Source organism: Caenorhabditis elegans, chromosome II, assembly GCF_000002985.6.
Source record: "Caenorhabditis elegans chromosome II".
NCBI classification, from domain to species: Eukaryota; Metazoa; Nematoda; class Chromadorea; order Rhabditida; family Rhabditidae; genus Caenorhabditis; species Caenorhabditis elegans.
The window spans coordinates 5,790,210-5,807,042 of record NC_003280.10 but is presented as its reverse complement, the minus strand read 5'-3'; the positions used below and the strand labels follow the sequence as shown (position 1 = coordinate 5,807,042).

Below are 16,833 nucleotides of genomic sequence, written 5' to 3'. Positions count from 1 at the left end.
TTTCTGGTAAACCCAATATCTTGGCCAAATATCCATGAAATTTTGTTCAGTGGCAAGTTTATGCTTTACAATATGTATAATATACAAAGTTAATGCACATTCAAATAAATCGTTGTTTTATTTCGAAAGTATAAATAAATGCTCCAAAAAAAATCGAAACATACCTCCTCCAATGCCTAATTAATTTGTGTTCTGATCAATTCTTCTACACTTCACTCATGGTGTAACTTTTCTATTATTTTTTATTCTCTTATCGCCCGTTTTGCTCTTCTTGGTGCTCTATTAGTGATTTTCTCTGCGCCACACAATCAACTGATAACTGATAACCTCTCACCGCCCGGAGCAAAGAAGGGAGGAGGCAGAATTCATGGAATGCTCTGCTTTTCATTCCTCCATTCAATTTGACGTCAAAATTGCGTGATTTTTTGCGGTTCATCTGCCTACATATTTCAAGCGTATTTTCCCTCCCACTTCTGTCCAGTCAGTCTGTCCTTTTCTATTCAATTCATACCAAGTCTCTTGACTTTTCGATTCAGGTTCTCACGTTGGTATTTATTTTGTACGTGTTGCAAAATGGTTGTTGAACTGTCAAGTGCTCTTGTAGAACTACTGAAATGTATTCAATGTGTGTATTGATTTATTACAATTTAAAATTATTTCTGACAAAGAATATCAGAAGTCTATCTATCTAGCCTTGAATTCAACTAACAACATTTTTCGGAACTTAAAAAAACCCTAAACGAGGTTGAGCCATACTGTAGCGTCGTTAATAAACTAGACGAAGTATGGATTATGTAAGCACTTTTAAGAGGCTTGATCACTAAAATAAGCAGAAACAGACCACATAATTTTCAAAATGTTTTTCAACTAACCTTTCATAACAGTCTCTCAATTTTTTCCAATTTTTGTGTACTTTACCTCCATTTTTCTCACTTACATTAGCAATTCCTTATTAACTTTTTCGAATTTACACATCTCATCGGTCTAAACACCGTGTCCGAAAAACAACTAAAAGTCACGGCGCTATCACAACTAATTGACCAACTTTTATAGCTTTTGCCTCCTCTTCTAACAAGAGACCATTAAACAATTGTCTGACTGAGACCAAAACCTACCGTACTCCGTTCATTTCTCCTTTTCTTCTATACATTTTTTTTCCAAAACTAATAAATCCCACGTCATTTTGCCCTTTCTTAGCACCTGCTGCTTTACATTGTTTTAATACAAGGGTCGCTGGTTTCTGTGTACTGAAGGCCATCAGAAATACCCATTCAATTTTGCTACAAAACCTCGTAGTTGTAGTAGTAGTACTATCCTTAATTGGGTTGAATTAGTTTAATTCCAAAAACTGACAACATCATCATCACCTTGTCTCATTTCTTTTATTTCCATCTGATTCATCACACTTTTCCTGTCGTAAACTTGGGTCGTAAGGTCTAAAAAAGTCTAAAATTGGCACATTTTGAAAGCACATGTACACAAATTATGATTGGCTTATCACTTTTTTGATTCGCATTCTTGTTTCCCTCCTTTTCTGCCATTCGCATACAAATAAATATGTGTTTTCAGACTCTAAAAGTATGCGGCTACTGTTGTTGTGTGCGTTGATTGCAGTTGCATCGGCTTCACTATTTCATCACCATCACAACAAACGGCGAATTTTACCAAGACATGTGAGTTTTCACGAAGTTTACTGTAGAGTTTAGTGACACGATGCAAAAGTTTAGTTATCAGAACTAAACTACAATAAATTGTTTTAATACTATTAATAAATACTTCCCATTTATTGTTAACTCTTCTTTCGAGTTTCTTTCGGGTTTGTAAACACACCAATGCTACAATTTTTACTTAGAATTAATCATAAATCTCTCTATATTTCAGCGCGTCCGATCGCCAGCAACTCGCACTCGAATCCATGTGAGATCAGAACGAAAGGCTGAAGAATGTCAAAAACACGAGCATCACTTGATCTGTGGACCCGAGAGACATTGTGATCGCACATGCGAGAACTTGTTCAGGTATGTATGTGTCGAAATTCTTAAGCGGCAGAAGGAAGGATGGTTGTGATAACTCGTCATTAAAAATAGATGCAATATGGTACATGATTGTAAAATTTCAAATAGTCTTTTACAGCCCACCTCACTGCCTGAATCATCTTCATCATGCCAAGTGCTACTTCCCGAGATGTGTATGCAACGATGGTTATGTAAGAAGCGAAAAGGGGATCTGCATTCGGCCATCTCACTGCCCCAACACTTATTACGAGCCAGCATCGATGCTCATGGATGAGACTGAAGTAAGTACAGTAACCTTCTGGGGTCAATAGATGGGTGAATAGAATAAAGACATTTTATTTCCAAAAAAGTGTTCTCTGTCTTAACTCGATCTTGCGATAGAGAACGTGACAACTTATACATTTTCTAAATGCTCAATTTTTAGATAATTTCATTTTGTTGACAGTTTGTACTAATTCACACCTAATAAAACTACCGTAACTATTTAATTATTCTTCCCGAAAGAAAATAATACGTCGAGTGGTCAAAATACAGTTATCTTGGTATCTTGTCAAAAAACCTTGTCGCGCCTCCATTAATATTACCATTAAATATTTAACGACTGAAACAAATATCGTTCGATTCGTTCAGCATATCTTTTGCACTTTTCCCAGTTCCGATTTTACGAGCTTATTTGAAAATTGATGGTGTTTGCACAAACATCGAACACATTGCGAAACAATTCAAATTTCTAAATTTCAAATCAAGAAAAGTGACGCAATAAATTGACCTAGTTTGCAAAATCATTGAATCTCGGTTGACGTAGAACATAATGCCTAGAATAACCTGAAATTGGCACGTGAGTTGAGTTGTGTCTTTTATGATTATCAGCAAAAATAATATTTGAGTTTTGCTAAGCGTCTTAAGGTGTCAAAAAACCTTTGAACCAAAAGACGTAAGTTCCGGGATTGTAGGGTTAAGTGAAACATACGCAAAACTTTAATATATGATTGTAGGGACACTTGCCTGCCATGCCTTCCTACCTCATATTCATTAAATTAAAAAATTACAGGACAACGACATGATGATTCAATTCAAACCAGTAAAATTCTCGAGAGTTGGAAATCATCGAGTGATGAGAATCTCCCGAAAATCTCGAGTTCATCGACCCTCTGAACTTGCAATCCGAATCTAGTTCAATTCATTTTTAATATATATCTCTTTCATCGCTTTTGGCTCACCAAAAGCAAAAAGTATTTTTAATTTCACATTCGATCATAATATGTGTAGATCTTGGTAGATCATGTACTATCCTTTGTACTATGTTATGTATGTACCAGTATTTTTGAAAAGTTGAATGAAACAAATTCATTTATTTATATTCTCATCAAATGTCTTCTTCCGTCTCAAAAGTCCAAAAACAGTTAAAAATGCCATAAAACCAAAAAGTAGCCAGAGGTACATCAAATCTTTCAAATAATTCGCATGGATGATGGTTGATGGTCTCTGAAATCAAATGATAAATGGAAATTTGTAATCCTGTTAGAGACAGTAGCTATAGTTGATAACGTTATTCAATTATAAATTCGAAAGACCTAAATATCGAAAGATAATTTATTTTTTAATGTTATCTACAATTAATTCCACTAGGTGGTGGAGGGATATTTGGCAAAAGTTTGAGCATAGTTTTAATTTGCTCCCAATTATTGTGATAATAATAGCTCACCAGTGGATTTGGCAAGCATTCAGCTGACGGCGTCAACTTATTTTTCTCATCCCTGATCCATCCTATCACACATACATCTCCATTTGTACAATGTCTGAAAAGATATGAAATAATTTTGAAAACTATTACTGAAAATTCTGAAAAAAAGAAAACTGAAAATTATTATCTCACAAATTAATCGAACATTTTCTTGGTTTTGGCATTTTTCTGTGATCATCATGTTGAGGTTTTGTCGAGAATATGAATTCTGTGCCAATAAAAACAATTTTTCCAAGTTTTGAATCGCAAAACGCGTGAGCCCAATTGATCGGAATTTTGCATTTTGCATCACATTGGACACGAGTTATGTAAGGTTTTTTGGGAAGAGAATGAGCAGTCACATTTACTGAAATATAACAATATTTTGTTATAAACCGAAGATTTAACTTACCAACAGGACAGTAATACCCTTTAAAGCATACACCGGATGGATGAGCGCTTCCAGATAGTTCATCTTGCTGAACTGCTCCAAAACATTTTTGTTCGTGACCCAGTGGTATCGGATTCCCAGGACAAAACTCGGTGTCAGCCGGAACTTTGTTCATGTTACCTAAGAAAATATACATCACAATGCATAAAAGTTTAACTAACCTGATTCACAGCTTCCAAACAATTCGGTGTCAAAATTGGCTAATGGTCCCTTTAGAAAATGTTCATACTTTGCATTTGGTTTGGGAATTTTTTGGTTTTTCTCTAAATTAGTACATATTAATTTTATATCTTACGACAAAAAGAAGACATCAACATTCACTTTTTTTGCAATACATGAATCCATCCATGTCGGTTGTGCACTTCTCATTTTCACCACATTTGATGGTTTTGGAACATCTATTATAGAAAAAGTTTTCTGAAAATTAATTATTTTAAGATTGAACTTGATTTTAAACAACTTTGATCAGCTGGACAACAGTGAATCTCTTTAGTGATGTTGTTGAGAAGAATACATGTCGAACTGGAAAAATTAATCTTTACACAAAAATCCCGTCGCGCAGTGCAATCATCCATAAATTGGAGGTTGGCATAATACGTGGACTTTCTCAAATAGGCATGTACTCTTGGATATATGCCTGCCTACCAGAGAAGCGATACTTGAGCTCATAGAAAATTAGATAAAAACCTTTCACAATCAGATTTGCATGTCACATTTACCGAAGATATGTAGAGACACTCATTATTTTCTGAAAAAAAAAACGTTTTCAGTCTCCAAAATTGCTGGAAAAACATTGGGCTCATATCAATACTCACTTTTATCACAAACTCCCAACGTTGAGCAAAACTCATCAGGTTGGCAATCTGATAATAATTTGCATGTAACTTTTAAAGAAGAATCGTCAGATTTTAACCGAAAGTGTTCTGAAAAATATTTTAAAATTATTGTTTAAAGGTTAGTTTTGTACCATTTTTCTTTACTCTGAAGAAGTTTGGTTCTAAGCAAGTTTCAGATTCTTTCAAATACAACTGTTTCAGCCAACCACCATGGTCACAGGCAGGAGTCACTGTGAATGAAATTAAATTTTTATAAAAACAAACCACATTACTTGTATCTTACATATCAGTTTCTTTCTTGCCACGTAGTTTGTGCCAACTGATGACAGAAATAAATAGATTAGCAGAATATAGTTAAAGAATATCATCATAAAATAGTTTGGGGAACACCAAATAAAATATTAAACGCACCATCATAAGCTACATATTCTTAAACTTCAGAAATTGTAAGTTCACGAAAAAATATTATTCAGAAAACAAAAAGGAAGAACTATTGAATTATTCCATCTTGCTGGTCATATTCTGTGCAACTTTGCTTCTAAAGAATTTTAATCCGTTTTGAAAAACATGAATTTTTGCAACATTACAAAATTTAATATGGAAAAAAGTGTGGGCATCGCTACGGAAAATTGGGCAAAAAGCTGCCAGTAGAGCGCGAGCAGGGCGATCGGAGAGGCGAGTAAGAAGCTCCTCCTCTAAGGGAGCATCTAAACATTATTTATTTTCAAAATATCAGAAACGTGAACTTACCAAATAATTAAAATATTATTTGTTTAAATTAGTACATTACGTCGAATTCCAACTCATTCAAAAATAAAAACACAAATGTCTCTCTGTTTGAATCATTATTCAAAGCTTCAAAGACAGGAACATCAAAGATGGCAGAGAAGAAAAAAGAAGAGAAGGAAAGCAAGGAGACCGAAGTTTTCATCCTCAAGCTCGAAAACACAACGGTATGACTTTCAGATATTTCCAGACTAACAACTTGAAAAGTTGAAATATTGAGAAGAGCTTGACAATATTACAACTCGTGTTGAGCCATAACTTGAATATTTATTCAAACTTTTGGTTCCATAGTTTATTGATGAGAATTTCATCAAAATAATACCGCGCCAAAACGAAAAATTATGGGTCCTCGCAAAATTGTATACTTCGGTATGGTCTCATTTAAAAAGAAAACAATGATCTCGAAGTCTCGAAGCAACATATTTTATGAATTATTTCAGGTAACATTCACAAACCCCAAGCTTGGCGATGAAGTGACCATTGCATCACTAAACCTGACAAATCCGACCAAGGATCGGTATGCATTCAAGATCAAGTGCACTTCAAACCAGCTTTTCAAGATCAAGTCACCAGTTGGTTATATCAATCCAGAGGAGAGCTTAACAATTCCGGTTCGGGTTTTGAATTCTTAAAAAAGAGATTGAAATTATATTCTCAGGTCTACCACTACCCAGCAACTGTCATTCCGGAGAATAATAAGCACTACTTCGTGGTCTACTACATCAAGGCTGCGAACACAGTAAAGGAAGTATGTAATCGTAGAGTTTCTGCATAATATAAAGAACAAATTTTCAGAAGATTCCAGTTCGTGATTTGTGGAAAGCGGCAGCATCATCAGAAGGAACCCGACGTGTCTTCATAGACTTCAAAAAACCAGAGCTGCCACCGACTGAAGCTGAAGATGGAAAGATGGGTGACGATAAGAAAAAAGGAAAGAAAGACGACAAGAAAGAAGAAAAGGATGGAAAGAAAGACGAGAAAAAGGATGGATCTGATGAAGAAGGCAAAAAAGACGAGGGGAAAGGAGAAAAGAAAGAAGAAAAGAAAGACGATAAAAAAGATGATAAGAAGGATGACAAGAAGGAGGAAAAGAAGGAAGACGGCGCGAAGAAATGAGAAGTTAAAGATTGCACTCGTCTCTTCCAATAAATGATTTGTAATTAATTGTTTTTAATATTGTCTTCTTTTTCAATTCAGTAATTCCATTGAGTCGGAGTATAACAGGAGCACTTTCGCATGTTATTTCTTCGCGCACTTTTTAGAGTCGTTCATCAAGTGTGAAGCGGCCCTTGGAATGTCTAGTTTAATCTCACTGATGACGGTTTTCCTGGTACTCATCAAATTGCTTAAAATGACGCTTCAACTACCAAAGTTTTGCTCTGCTGTTGATAATTTTCATGTTTTCCGAAACTGCAATTCCGAAATATGCTTTTTTACGAAAGCGAGTTTTTTTTAAAGTCATATTTAGTTAATTCGGAAAAAATGAAAATATGAATAAAATGTATTTAAAAAATCACGTAATGTTTTTTTCAAAAATAAATGTTTTTCCCACTTGTTTTAATTTATTTCTTTATTTTTACTCTATCGATTTGAGCGATGGGAAAGCAAAAGAATGGAAAGCATTCAACAAGTGAAATGGAGGTATGATATTTTCTCTTTATACAAAATTTATAATTCAAGAAATATTCAGGAAGCAAGCGAAGATGATGGTAGAGGCTCTCATCAAAGACCTAATTGCTGTGATACAACCATTATGTCAATGATGTGTTTCTTCATGATCATTGCGTTAGCTGCTGGAATACCAATAATTCTTGCATCAAAAGGAATCGGGATTGATCTTCTGGAAAAATTTGAAACAATTCAAGAGGATCAGAGTACTTAACTTTTTATTATGAAAATAAAGTTATTCAGTCAGATTGTATCGATTTTTGTATGATATTTGTTTGTATATTTAATAATTAAGTGAATGAGTCTCTCACAATCAGCCTACATATAACTGTCGCACATTCTAAACTGTTTCCAAACAGAAGAAAGAATGTGTCAGAAAGTTGTGGCGGAGTATCCGTAAGATTGCAAGAAAGCTTGGGGTCTATCATAGCTCTATAGCAAATGACTTGAAGTTGCTCGAAAAAATTTTGGTCGATTCCTCACTCTCCATGGAGTGTTCAAATTGATGTTTAGGTGAGCATAGAGGTTATTCCATTACATACTAATTAAGAAAATATGGAAATCGGTACCCTTTCAAGTTCCGGATCTTGTAAATTCAAAAACGCTGTAAGTTTCAAGCGTATGCGAGCGTATGAATGAAAGCAAGCGTATGAATCCCTTGTTCTTCCTAATTCCATTGAACCATAGCCAATTCAATACTGCACTTGGGAAATTGTCACAGGTTTCTCTAGCATATTTTTGGAACAAATTGATAGAAAGATGTCAGTATGCGGGGTACTATTCGATTACAAATATTCCAAACCACTCGTATTTTTCACATGTTCAGAAGATCGTCATTAGTCCACAAACTGCAAACAACTGAAACGTCAGTTTTCTTTGAAAATCAGTTCACACCGAAGTTTTGCAACTCTTGTTTCTGTATGATCATGGTGACACCGAGCTCAACTGAAATCCTATAAATGACATTCAAAGTCAGGGAATCTGTGACTTCTGGAAAGCTATCTCCATCATTCTCAAACTCAAACTTAAACCTGAAAATTTTTTTTATCAAATATAAAGACTTGGAACGTTATTCGAGAAGGTTCTAACTCCATTATTAATTCTTCACTGAGAAATAGCAAGGTCTCAGAAACCGCCAAATTTGGCGGCACCTTTCAACTCCATATTGGGAGAATGGGCTACTAGTCAGATAATGTATTTTAATCCTAAAAATTAACAAACAATGAGGTAAAACAATATTTATTTAGAAGTTCTCATGGGTTATATTCGATCGGCAGATTCTTGCGACGGACCATACCATCTCCCTGGAACCACTCGCGGCGGAACTGCTTGGCAGCTCCATCCGGGGTGTTGGTCCATTCGACGGTGATACGGTCGTTGTTGGTGTCTTCTTGTCCAAAAGCAAATGCATCGCAGGAAACTGCCAGAAGCACTGCTTCCTTTGGGTCGAGAACTCCACATGGTGGATCAACTCCAAGTCTCTTCATGTTGGTGGTCTTGATACCGTATCCAATACGGCGTGCCGACGAATTGATCACTTTGATGTGATACGTGTGCTTGTCGTCGTACGGAGCATTGAAGACAATCTTTGTACCCGGCTGGGTCTGGATGTCTCCTGGTGGGACGGATTGGGCCATGGCGACTTCTTGTAGGAGTTTTTAAAAACTCAATGAAGATTTTATGAATTCTTCGAGCTTATATAGGGAGGAATTTTATTAGCCACGTGGGTTTTTAACCTTTTTTCACGCAAAAATGCGTAATTTTGAATAAGAAAAAATCAAAGACATAACATATTTTACAAAGTTTCAACTATTAAGAGGGCGCTAGGAAAACTTTTAAAAAAACTTGAACTTGTGCTCTACAGAAGGCCAAGTTACCTTTTAGGAATCTCTACAAGTGTTGCAAGTTATACTTCATTGTATTTTTGGTTATTTTAATAGTTGAAACTTTAAAAAATATGTTATGTTTATGATTTTTTTTTCTTATTCAAAATTACAAATTTGCGTTACAACTTAGGTTAAAGATCTACGTGACTTATAAAATTCCTCCCTATATAAGCTCAAAGAATTCATAAATTCTTCATTGAGTTTCCAAAAACTCCTACAAGAAGTCGCCATGGCCCAATCCGTTCCACCAGGAGACATCCAGACCCAACCGGGTACAAAGATCGTCTTCAATGCTCCGTACGACGACAAGCACACGTATCGCATTAAAGTGATCAACTCTTCTGCTCGCCGTATTGGGTACGGTATCAAGACCACCAACATGAAGAGACTTGGAGTTGATCCACCATGTGGAGTGCTGGACCCAAAGGAAGCTGTACTTCTGGCAGTTTCCTGTGATGCATTCGCATTTGGACAGGAAGACACCAACAACGACCGTATCACCGTCGAATGGACCAACACCCCGGATGGAGCTGCCAAGCAGTTCCGCCGCGAGTGGTTCCAGGGAGATGGTATGGTCCGTCGTAAGAACCTGCCAATCGAATATAACCCTTAGAACTTCTAAATAAATATTTTTCTACCTCATCGTTTGTTAATTGTTATAATTAAAAATACATGGTCTGTCGAATGGCCCAATTTCCCAATATGAAACCATGAGTGGAAAAGTTTCTACTTGTTACTTACTTAGCTTAGTCGATCCGTTCTTCAGGAGTTGGTTGTGATACTGCTGGGATCATAGAAATATATACAATCCTCCAAATCGAATCCAACCTATAGAGCACTACACTTTCCACAATAAAATGGCTTTTAAAAAATTGTATTCAGTTTTTGAAAATTAATATAATTGAAGAGAGCTTAATTTCCGAGTTCCTGAAGTGCAAGTTCTTTTTTTGAGTTTGTATGACAATTAGAAATGAGCCCGAATATTCTTTTCATTGTTTTGGTTGCACATAAAAACTTTGCACTTTGAATCCTCGACTTTCTTCAATTTGAGTTGGAATCAGAATTATTCCGTATTTATGAATCGCGTCGGAAGAGTAAAGATGAGTTTATGTCCAGTTGAAGAATCCATCTAAATATATTGTTAACTATTGTATTGTTAATTTTTAAAATATAACATCAATTAACTGAACAAATGATTCGTCTTTTTTTTTAACTTGAAAAGTTTTGAAATAAGAACATATTTTGAAATCTATTTTTCCTGAATCTGAAATTTCTTTCAATAATTTTATTTGCAAAATGATTTTACAATGCAAAGCTTGATTCAACTATCTGAAGATGCTGTTCAAGCAACTATTAAATACTCGCTAGTTTTCAACTCTTAACGTTCTGAATAATTTTCAATATTTTTCCGCTTTCCTGTGAAGAAGCTTGGTTCTATATAAATCCGCGGAACCTGGGAAGCCACACGGGCACATACTACAATAAAATGAACGGTCACAAATACATTTATTAGTGAGAACACGGTAGAAAGTACGAAAGAAATAATTATGTCATTTTGCTGGTTCCATTCTTTGCAAAGTTCTGGAACAGTGTGCGACCAATGACCATACGTTGAATTTGAGATGTTCCCTCGTAGATTTGATAGATCTTTGCATCACGCATCAGTTTTTCCACAGGATATTCGCAGTTGAATCCAGCACCTCCGAAGATCTGAAAAGACTTGTTTGATGGAAACAATTTCTGCTTATATTTCAAGAAAAGAGTTCTTGAACATGTGTAAGCAAGTTTCTTTACACTTGGAGTCATACCTGACAAGCATTGGTAGCTGCTACATTTGCAGTATCGGCAGCAAAGCATTTGGCAATTGATGCATTGTAAGAAGAGACACCATAAGAGTCAACTTCAGCTGCGGCACGATATGTGAACAAACGAGACAATTCAAGGTTGATGGCCATATCCGCAATCATGAATTGAACTCCTTGATGCTGAAATTCTACAATAATTATTGAAAAGCTGATATGTTTCTCACATTGGCAATTGGGGTTCCAAATGCATGTCTTTCCATTGCATATTTTGTTGATTCATCAAGACATCTCCATGCCAGACCAACTGCACTGGCAGCAACTTGAGGACGTGTCAAATCAAATGCACCCATTGCCACTTTGAATCCAGCTCCTGGAGCTCCAAGAATGTTCTCCTTTGGAACACGTACATCTTCAAAAGTGATTGATCTTGTATCAGAGCATCTCTGTCCCATGTTATTTTCCTTCTTTCCTCTCGTGATTCCAGGAGTATCCCCATCAACAATGAATGCCGTGAAGGCTTTTCCAGCTGGAGTTTTTGGATTGTCATCAGTTCTTGCAAGAACGAAGAACCATTTAGCATGTCCTCCACCAGTAATCCACGCCTTCGATCCATTGATGATATATTCATCTCCTTGTTTCACAGCCTTCGTCTTGACTCCATTCACATCAGATCCAGCTCCAGGCTCCGTAACACAATACGAAGCAATGATAGGTTCAGCAGCCAACATTCCCAAATACTTTTTCTTTTGTTCTTCTGTTCCAGACAAACAGATCGGAGCAGCTGCCAGCGATGGTCCAAAGATAGCAATTTGAAGTCCAGAACATCCATATGATAGGGCCTCCACAATCAGGGCGGTATCCAAATTGGATAATCCTGGTCCACCGTACTTCTCCGGAATAATTGTGTTCATGAATCCCAGCGAGTGAGCCTGTTTCACGATTTCCCATGGAAACTCTCCACTTTTATCGAATTTTGCAGCATTTGGCACAAGAACGTCCTTCGAAAATTTTATAGCATGGGACTGAATTTCCTTTTGAGTGTCGGACAGTTCTGAAATTAAACAATTGATTTATTTATTTGATACATTTTTGGAACGTCGTATTATTTAGCTTAGACTATGAAAATATTCCTTCAAGTCAAGTCAAAGTCAGTCAATTGTCAACTGGCATATAACATACTCAAAAACATTGACAAAGCAAGTAAAAATCTTTACAACTGCATTTGGGTAAACATTTCTTTAAACTAACCAAATGACATTTGTCGGCTTTGAACGGCAATCCGATTCCAGGTGGTTCCAGATGAAAGACGAGTGAGCATGTCCACACAATGATTATTGCACTTTTGACAGCAACAACTTTGATGAATAAAATCAAAGACAATCGATTGATTTTCATCCAAGGGTCATTCAACGTGGATGAGTAGGGACAATTTATATTTTTAAAATTGTTTTTCAAGTTTTACGTAAAGAATTTTTGTTTTAAAATTTTTAACAAATTTATTTAAACTAATTGCAAGTAATGACGATCAAAGAAATAACAGAACAAGAGAATTCAGAAAGCAATTGTGAGACATTTTCAGAGATTAGTAAGGAACTGTTTAGAATACTGGAAAGTTCGGAGTTTTACAGTTGGCAGCGGTTATGATATCAGTAATATTGACTACTCGGCCTTCGAAGCGAATCTGAAAAATTAAAGATGAAAACGGAAACTCCATGTGAATATTTCTGAAGGATATACTCCTTGAAGACAAAAAACTTCACTGGTTTCAAGAGACATGAGCTTTTAGCTTACTTATCATTTGCCATCAAAAGCAAAAAACCTTTGACAAATAGAAATTAGAACCTGATTTTTAAAATTTTCTTGAAGATCAGAAAAAAGTGCAATCGCATATTCTGATCTTTAAAAAAAACTGTTACCTCTACAAACACACTGTCCGGACTATTTTCACATGCCAGCCGAGTTGCAATCGGCTCTCCTTGAATAATTCGTTTTCTTCCAAATCCGATGTCTGCTCGAGCCTTCACATTGTACAGCCTTGCCTCAAATCCGAGCCAATCATCAATTCCAACAATGAAAATTCCATCATTATCACATCCGGTGTAAGCTCCATTTGAGTCAGTGAAAAGACGAATTCTTCCAACGATTTCTCCAGCAATTGGTGAATAGATCATTGGTGCACGTGGTGAATCTTCATCATCATCATCAATCATTTGACATTCAACATCCCAACCACGAACTCCGTTGTAACGTCTGAAATTAATTGTTCAATGCATAGCTGTTTCTGTTAAAAACGCCCCTATTAGTATTGCAAGTTGTTTTGCGGTACCCAATTATTAGAGTATATAGTACGTATATGTATTGTTATTTTCTGGTACTTTGTCACTGGTTTATTTGGCTTGAAAACATAAATTTGCTACACAAGTTGGTAAAAAATTTGGCAAAAATTGAGAGAGAATTTGAAAAAAAAAATTGGTTTTGGCAGCGGGAAAAATTTAGCCCATGCAATTCTTCCATAATATATTAAAATCTAAAACAAGTGCTTACTTGTCAGTTTTAAAAGGGTCACCAAGGAGCACATTTCTAGTGTTTGATTCACAGATCTGACCAGTACACATGCCTGAAAATATGTTAGTAATTCTAAATAACCTGATCTTGACAAAAATTACAATTTTGAAGATGATGAGTCGGATCGATAAGTCTTCCTTCTTTGTACAACCGAATCTCAACATGAGGCTCGACATCATTTTGTCCTCTGTCATTGAAACAATATCGATTCAAAGCTTCTCCAATCTCATCTCCAGCTTCAACATGCCCTCCGAAAAAGGACAATTTAACAGAAGATATGTGCACTGCGTAGCCTTAAATTTAAAAAAATCAATAGTTTTATATTTGAAGTTCCAAAACGTACCCTGCCACTGCCCGGTTCCCTCAATTCTCACTCCTTGGTCGGCGCATGATTTCTCACGTTTACCTCCATATGGTCTCCAAAAGTACATTTCTCCTTCAATTGGAGCATAAATTGGCTCTCCGAGATGACATCGAACATCCACTCCATCGATTATTTCTCCTGATGTTCTGAAAAAATAAGTTGTCACTATTATAACATACATTTAGCAAAACTCTAGAAATAAATAAAAAATTGTATAATTTCAAAACTAGACATTTTAATATTAAAACCAGTGTTGTCTCGTTTCAAAAGCCATGTGTCATATCATCCGTTGTTTTTTTTTGAAAAGTGAGTTAGAATGTGTGTGATATCATCACTTTATCTCTGTTTCTTCTCATTTTCTCTTTTCCGCGGCTCAAAAGATCTGTGAGCTCACTTTTCGTGTTTTTCTTCAAAAGAATGAAACGACCGACTGCTACTGTTTCCAAGTTGGAAATTTCTGAATTTCGATTGTTGATCTATATTTTGTATGGAAATTTCGATAAAGCGTTTCAAGGTTTGTTTCGGTTATAACAAAATTGAATTCTTGAAATTCATAAAATTCCAGCATTGAGTTTTTAAAATAAAACAAAATTTGAGTGAAGTACAATATTAGTTTTGCATCTTGTCTGGATTGGGTATCTGGTTTTTTTAAAATTCATAACAATGATAAACTGGTTAGAATAAGTTGATCTATTTTCAAGATTTTTGTTTCTCAAAACTTTTTAAAATCACAACTGGAAGTAGAAAATTAATTGGAAAAATACGGAAATTAAGTTTTTCAGTAAATTTAAATTTTTAGAATCTCCTTTTTCATTTAAAGTTACTCTGGATCTTCTAGAAATCTATTATTTTTTATATGAGAAGTAAATATGTATTATAGCGGTCATTTAGTGTTGGAGTACTGGTATTCAATTTATAATATTCAAAAATGCTCTCAAAAATATTTTGTATTGCAATTTCAGTTTTAAATCTCATTTGAAAACTGCTACACCAATTTTCAAAAATCAAGGAAAAATGAAAGAAAAATTAAATTTCCAGATACACCACTGCTTCAAAGATGTGCAGTTATCGATCGATTGTTAATTTATCTTTTTCAACATTCTGTATTAATTTCAATATTTCAACTTTTCATTCACTATACTTTATTTCAAAATTCTGATTTTCTAGCCAATGTTCCTGACGACAAATGGCCATTCTTAGCAGTGTTAGCCCTTTTTCTTGAAATTTATTCAATTCGATGTTTAAATTTGAAATTATTTACTCAAACGTTAGTTTTCAGTTTGTTATCTCCTCTATTTCATTTATTTTTTGCTGGTTTTTACAATGATCTCGTAAACGGAGCAACTATAACTATTAAATTAGGAGCCCTTACAGTTTTAGGTATTATTTTATTTTTACTTGCAACATTTCTTCGATGTATTGTTATTTCAAGTGAATCTCAGCTTGTAAGGAGTCGTGAAAGATGTACAAAAGAAATTGATCACGCTATTTTCTATGTCTGAATTCATTACTATTGAAAAATAACTTCTTATGTTTTCACTTATATACAAAGTTTCTTTACAAAAAAATTAGTATAAAAAAGTTTCTCACCTCTCTGTATGATAATTACCGCAGGATCCATCAGTGTCCGGGCAGCGACGAAAATCGTTTTTTGCATTGTTTCCACAAACTTTTTTCATACATCCCAATGTCTGACCTGTAAATTAAAAATAATTAAAAGTTGATCAACTTCTTGTGCTGAAAATTTAGTGTTTGGTGCAATTAAATAAAGCCTTCAAGGCAACTTACGACTATCTTGAACCTACACGCTTGCCTGTTGCAAAGTGCAAGTGAACTTTCAGAATGTGAAAATTGGAGTAGCACCAGCGGCAAGTATTTAATATCTTATACGTCTTTAAAATAACTAATTTTTTTTTGAAGTCGACCAAAAATATACTGTTTTGATTATTTTATTCAAACACTACATGGATTCAAATCTGCGAGTATTCGCTCAATTTCTCAAAATTCCCCAATAGGTTATGAAGTTGGAAATTTGCCAACACTTGACTTACTATTAAAATTTTGAAAAATCTTAAAAAATAACTTTGAAACATTGTTTGCTTAAAACTTGTTTTAAAAAAACTCCGCTGCAATGATCAAAATATGTTTAACTCACCTCCTATGAATATCCCAATAAGTATTAGAAAATGCAAGGTTCTCAGATGCATTTGACTGCAAAAAAAGCCACTTAGGAGACTTTAAAAAGAAAAAAAAACACAACAAAAAAGAGAAGAAGGTGGAGAGAGAAAGTAATAAATAAAACGGAAAGCTCAGTTTGATGATTGCAGGCAAAAAAAGAAGAAATGTTCTTCCTTACTTTTCATCAACCCAAATCATCGAATGGCATGTCAAAAGAACGTCCTGAAGACACAGAGCACAGACAACTGACTCTTGTTTCATCTGCGTCTCTATCTTATCTGCGCTTGATCTCAGATCGATGTTAGTTATTGTGTTGTTGTTCAGGGTGTACTCACCAATAAATGCAATAATGGGGGGCACACTGGGTGAATGTGAGAAAGAGTGCTCACAGAGCAGCAAGTCGTATAGTTTTATGGGACTATAGAGGTATTACGTCTACTCAATAGGTCAACTTGATTTTTTCTGAAGAGTCACATACAGGAGATAATTATGATCTAAAAAACCTTAATTTATATAAAAACCCTCCAAAATATGTCCAATTTTAACAACAACTATT

The 16,833-nt window shown here is 35.1% G+C and overlaps 9 protein-coding genes and 1 non-coding gene across 10 annotated transcripts; 5 read left to right on the top strand and 5 right to left on the bottom strand.

Moving 5' to 3' along the window:
* Positions 1 to 694: 694 nt before the first annotated feature.
* On the bottom strand, positions 695 to 770 carry K05F1.12. The gene has a single exon (NR_051110.1). It is a non-coding gene; the product is annotated as an Unclassified non-coding RNA K05F1.12 (non-coding RNA).
* A 799-nt stretch (positions 771 to 1,569) lies between these two features.
* Positions 1,570 to 3,368, top strand: K05F1.10 (TIL domain-containing protein). The gene is made up of 4 exons (NM_001356845.4): positions 1,570 to 1,673; positions 1,882 to 2,018; positions 2,134 to 2,296; positions 3,067 to 3,368. The coding sequence occupies exons 1-4, from the start codon at positions 1,581 to 1,583 to the stop codon at positions 3,187 to 3,189; spliced, it is 516 nt and encodes a 171-aa protein (NP_001343656.1). The 5' UTR covers positions 1,570 to 1,580; the 3' UTR covers positions 3,190 to 3,368.
* K05F1.1 (uncharacterized protein) lies at positions 3,348 to 5,661 on the bottom strand. The gene is made up of 11 exons (NM_062746.5): positions 5,309 to 5,661; positions 5,157 to 5,255; positions 5,005 to 5,112; positions 4,877 to 4,937; positions 4,650 to 4,711; positions 4,511 to 4,606; positions 4,351 to 4,452; positions 4,151 to 4,309; positions 3,892 to 4,105; positions 3,721 to 3,814; positions 3,348 to 3,500 (listed from the first exon to the last, which is right to left on the bottom strand). Exons 1-11 carry the CDS (start codon positions 5,391 to 5,393, stop codon positions 3,363 to 3,365), a joined length of 1,218 nt encoding a protein of 405 aa, NP_495147.3. The 5' UTR covers positions 5,394 to 5,661; the 3' UTR covers positions 3,348 to 3,362.
* Positions 5,662 to 5,867: 206 nt separating this feature from the next.
* On the top strand, positions 5,868 to 6,976 carry K05F1.9 (Major sperm protein). Its single transcript, NM_062745.5, has 4 exons — positions 5,868 to 5,978; positions 6,252 to 6,422; positions 6,470 to 6,559; positions 6,607 to 6,976. Exons 1-4 carry the CDS (start codon positions 5,904 to 5,906, stop codon positions 6,925 to 6,927), a joined length of 657 nt encoding a protein of 218 aa, NP_495146.1. The 5' UTR covers positions 5,868 to 5,903; the 3' UTR covers positions 6,928 to 6,976.
* A 413-nt stretch (positions 6,977 to 7,389) lies between these two features.
* K05F1.8 (Col_cuticle_N domain-containing protein) lies at positions 7,390 to 7,727 on the top strand. The gene is made up of 2 exons (NM_062744.2): positions 7,390 to 7,452; positions 7,502 to 7,727. The coding sequence occupies exons 1-2, from the start codon at positions 7,408 to 7,410 to the stop codon at positions 7,691 to 7,693; spliced, it is 237 nt and encodes a 78-aa protein (NP_495145.1). The 5' UTR covers positions 7,390 to 7,407; the 3' UTR covers positions 7,694 to 7,727.
* A 1,005-nt stretch (positions 7,728 to 8,732) lies between these two features.
* msp-142 (Major sperm protein 19/31/40/45/50/51/53/59/61/65/81/113/142) lies at positions 8,733 to 9,116 on the bottom strand (the record flags this gene model as incomplete). The annotated part of the gene is made up of 1 exon (NM_062743.6): positions 8,733 to 9,116. One exon carries the CDS (start codon positions 9,114 to 9,116, stop codon positions 8,733 to 8,735), a length of 384 nt encoding a protein of 127 aa, NP_495144.1.
* Positions 9,117 to 9,594: 478 nt separating this feature from the next.
* msp-63 (Major sperm protein 63) lies at positions 9,595 to 9,978 on the top strand (the record flags this gene model as incomplete). Its single annotated transcript, NM_062742.5, has 1 exon — positions 9,595 to 9,978. The coding sequence occupies one exon, from the start codon at positions 9,595 to 9,597 to the stop codon at positions 9,976 to 9,978; it is 384 nt and encodes a 127-aa protein (NP_495143.1).
* Positions 9,979 to 10,857: 879 nt separating this feature from the next.
* Positions 10,858 to 12,548, bottom strand: acdh-8 (medium-chain acyl-CoA dehydrogenase). Its single transcript, NM_062741.7, has 4 exons — positions 12,419 to 12,548; positions 11,395 to 12,221; positions 11,174 to 11,350; positions 10,858 to 11,075 (listed from the first exon to the last, which is right to left on the bottom strand). Exons 1-4 carry the CDS (start codon positions 12,486 to 12,488, stop codon positions 10,911 to 10,913), a joined length of 1,239 nt encoding a protein of 412 aa, NP_495142.1. The 5' UTR covers positions 12,489 to 12,548; the 3' UTR covers positions 10,858 to 10,910.
* A 92-nt stretch (positions 12,549 to 12,640) lies between these two features.
* lect-2 (Leukocyte cell-derived chemotaxin-2 homolog) lies at positions 12,641 to 16,320 on the bottom strand. The gene is made up of 7 exons (NM_062740.8): positions 16,255 to 16,320; positions 15,690 to 15,795; positions 14,079 to 14,245; positions 13,837 to 14,028; positions 13,715 to 13,787; positions 13,087 to 13,420; positions 12,641 to 12,851 (listed from the first exon to the last, which is right to left on the bottom strand). Exons 1-7 carry the CDS (start codon positions 16,304 to 16,306, stop codon positions 12,768 to 12,770), a joined length of 1,008 nt encoding a protein of 335 aa, NP_495141.2. The 5' UTR covers positions 16,307 to 16,320; the 3' UTR covers positions 12,641 to 12,767.
* On the top strand, positions 14,453 to 15,685 carry K05F1.14 (uncharacterized protein). The gene is made up of 2 exons (NM_001356844.3): positions 14,453 to 14,613; positions 15,138 to 15,685. Exons 1-2 carry the CDS (start codon positions 14,517 to 14,519, stop codon positions 15,599 to 15,601), a joined length of 561 nt encoding a protein of 186 aa, NP_001343775.1. The 5' UTR covers positions 14,453 to 14,516; the 3' UTR covers positions 15,602 to 15,685.
* Positions 16,321 to 16,833: the final 513 nt, after the last annotated feature.

What these genes read in the sequence shown, in the direction of transcription:
- K05F1.10 (NM_001356845.4), top strand. Translation starts at nt 1,581, where the DNA reads ATGCGGCTACTGTTGTTGTGTGCGTTGATTGCAGTTGCATCGGCTTCA. An exon ending in ACATGCGAGAACTTGTTCAG is followed by an intron (nt 2,019 to 2,133) that starts GTATGTATGTGT and finishes AGTCTTTTACAG; the next exon opens with CCCACCTCACTGCCTGAATC. An exon ending in TGCTCATGGATGAGACTGAA is followed by an intron (nt 2,297 to 3,066) that starts GTAAGTACAGTA and finishes AAAAAATTACAG; the next exon opens with GACAACGACATGATGATTCA.
- K05F1.1 (NM_062746.5), bottom strand. Translation starts at nt 5,393, where the DNA reads ATGATATTCTTTAACTATATTCTGCTAATCTATTTATTTCTGTCATCA. An exon ending in CTTCAGAGTAAAGAAAAATG is followed by an intron (nt 5,113 to 5,156) that starts GTACAAAACTAA and finishes AATATTTTTCAG; the next exon opens with AACACTTTCGGTTAAAATCT. An exon ending in TGCAAATCTGATTGTGAAAG is followed by an intron (nt 4,712 to 4,876) that starts GTTTTTATCTAA and finishes TAATTTTTCCAG; the next exon opens with TTCGACATGTATTCTTCTCA.
- K05F1.9 (NM_062745.5), top strand. Translation starts at nt 5,904, where the DNA reads ATGGCAGAGAAGAAAAAAGAAGAGAAGGAAAGCAAGGAGACCGAAGTT. An exon ending in TCAAGCTCGAAAACACAACG is followed by an intron (nt 5,979 to 6,251) that starts GTATGACTTTCA and finishes GAATTATTTCAG; the next exon opens with GTAACATTCACAAACCCCAA. An exon ending in CTGCGAACACAGTAAAGGAA is followed by an intron (nt 6,560 to 6,606) that starts GTATGTAATCGT and finishes ACAAATTTTCAG; the next exon opens with AAGATTCCAGTTCGTGATTT.
- K05F1.8 (NM_062744.2), top strand. Translation starts at nt 7,408, where the DNA reads ATGGGAAAGCAAAAGAATGGAAAGCATTCAACAAGTGAAATGGAG. An exon ending in ATTCAACAAGTGAAATGGAG is followed by an intron (nt 7,453 to 7,501) that starts GTATGATATTTT and finishes AGAAATATTCAG; the next exon opens with GAAGCAAGCGAAGATGATGG.
- acdh-8 (NM_062741.7), bottom strand. Translation starts at nt 12,488, where the DNA reads ATGCTCACTCGTCTTTCATCTGGAACCACCTGGAATCGGATTGCCGTT. An exon ending in TTGGAACCCCAATTGCCAAT is followed by an intron (nt 11,351 to 11,394) that starts GTGAGAAACATA and finishes GTAGAATTTCAG; the next exon opens with CATCAAGGAGTTCAATTCAT. An exon ending in CAGCTACCAATGCTTGTCAG is followed by an intron (nt 11,076 to 11,173) that starts GTATGACTCCAA and finishes AAGTCTTTTCAG; the next exon opens with ATCTTCGGAGGTGCTGGATT.
- K05F1.14 (NM_001356844.3), top strand. Translation starts at nt 14,517, where the DNA reads ATGAAACGACCGACTGCTACTGTTTCCAAGTTGGAAATTTCTGAATTT. An exon ending in TTTCGATAAAGCGTTTCAAG is followed by an intron (nt 14,614 to 15,137) that starts GTTTGTTTCGGT and finishes TTAAATTTCCAG; the next exon opens with ATACACCACTGCTTCAAAGA.
- lect-2 (NM_062740.8), bottom strand. Translation starts at nt 16,306, where the DNA reads ATGCATCTGAGAACCTTGCATTTTCTAATACTTATTGGGATATTCATA. An exon ending in GGTAATTATCATACAGAGAG is followed by an intron (nt 14,246 to 15,689) that starts GTGAGAAACTTT and finishes TTATTTTTTCAG; the next exon opens with AACATCAGGAGAAATAATCG. An exon ending in GACCCTTTTAAAACTGACAA is followed by an intron (nt 13,421 to 13,714) that starts GTAAGCACTTGT and finishes AATTAATTTCAG; the next exon opens with ACGTTACAACGGAGTTCGTG.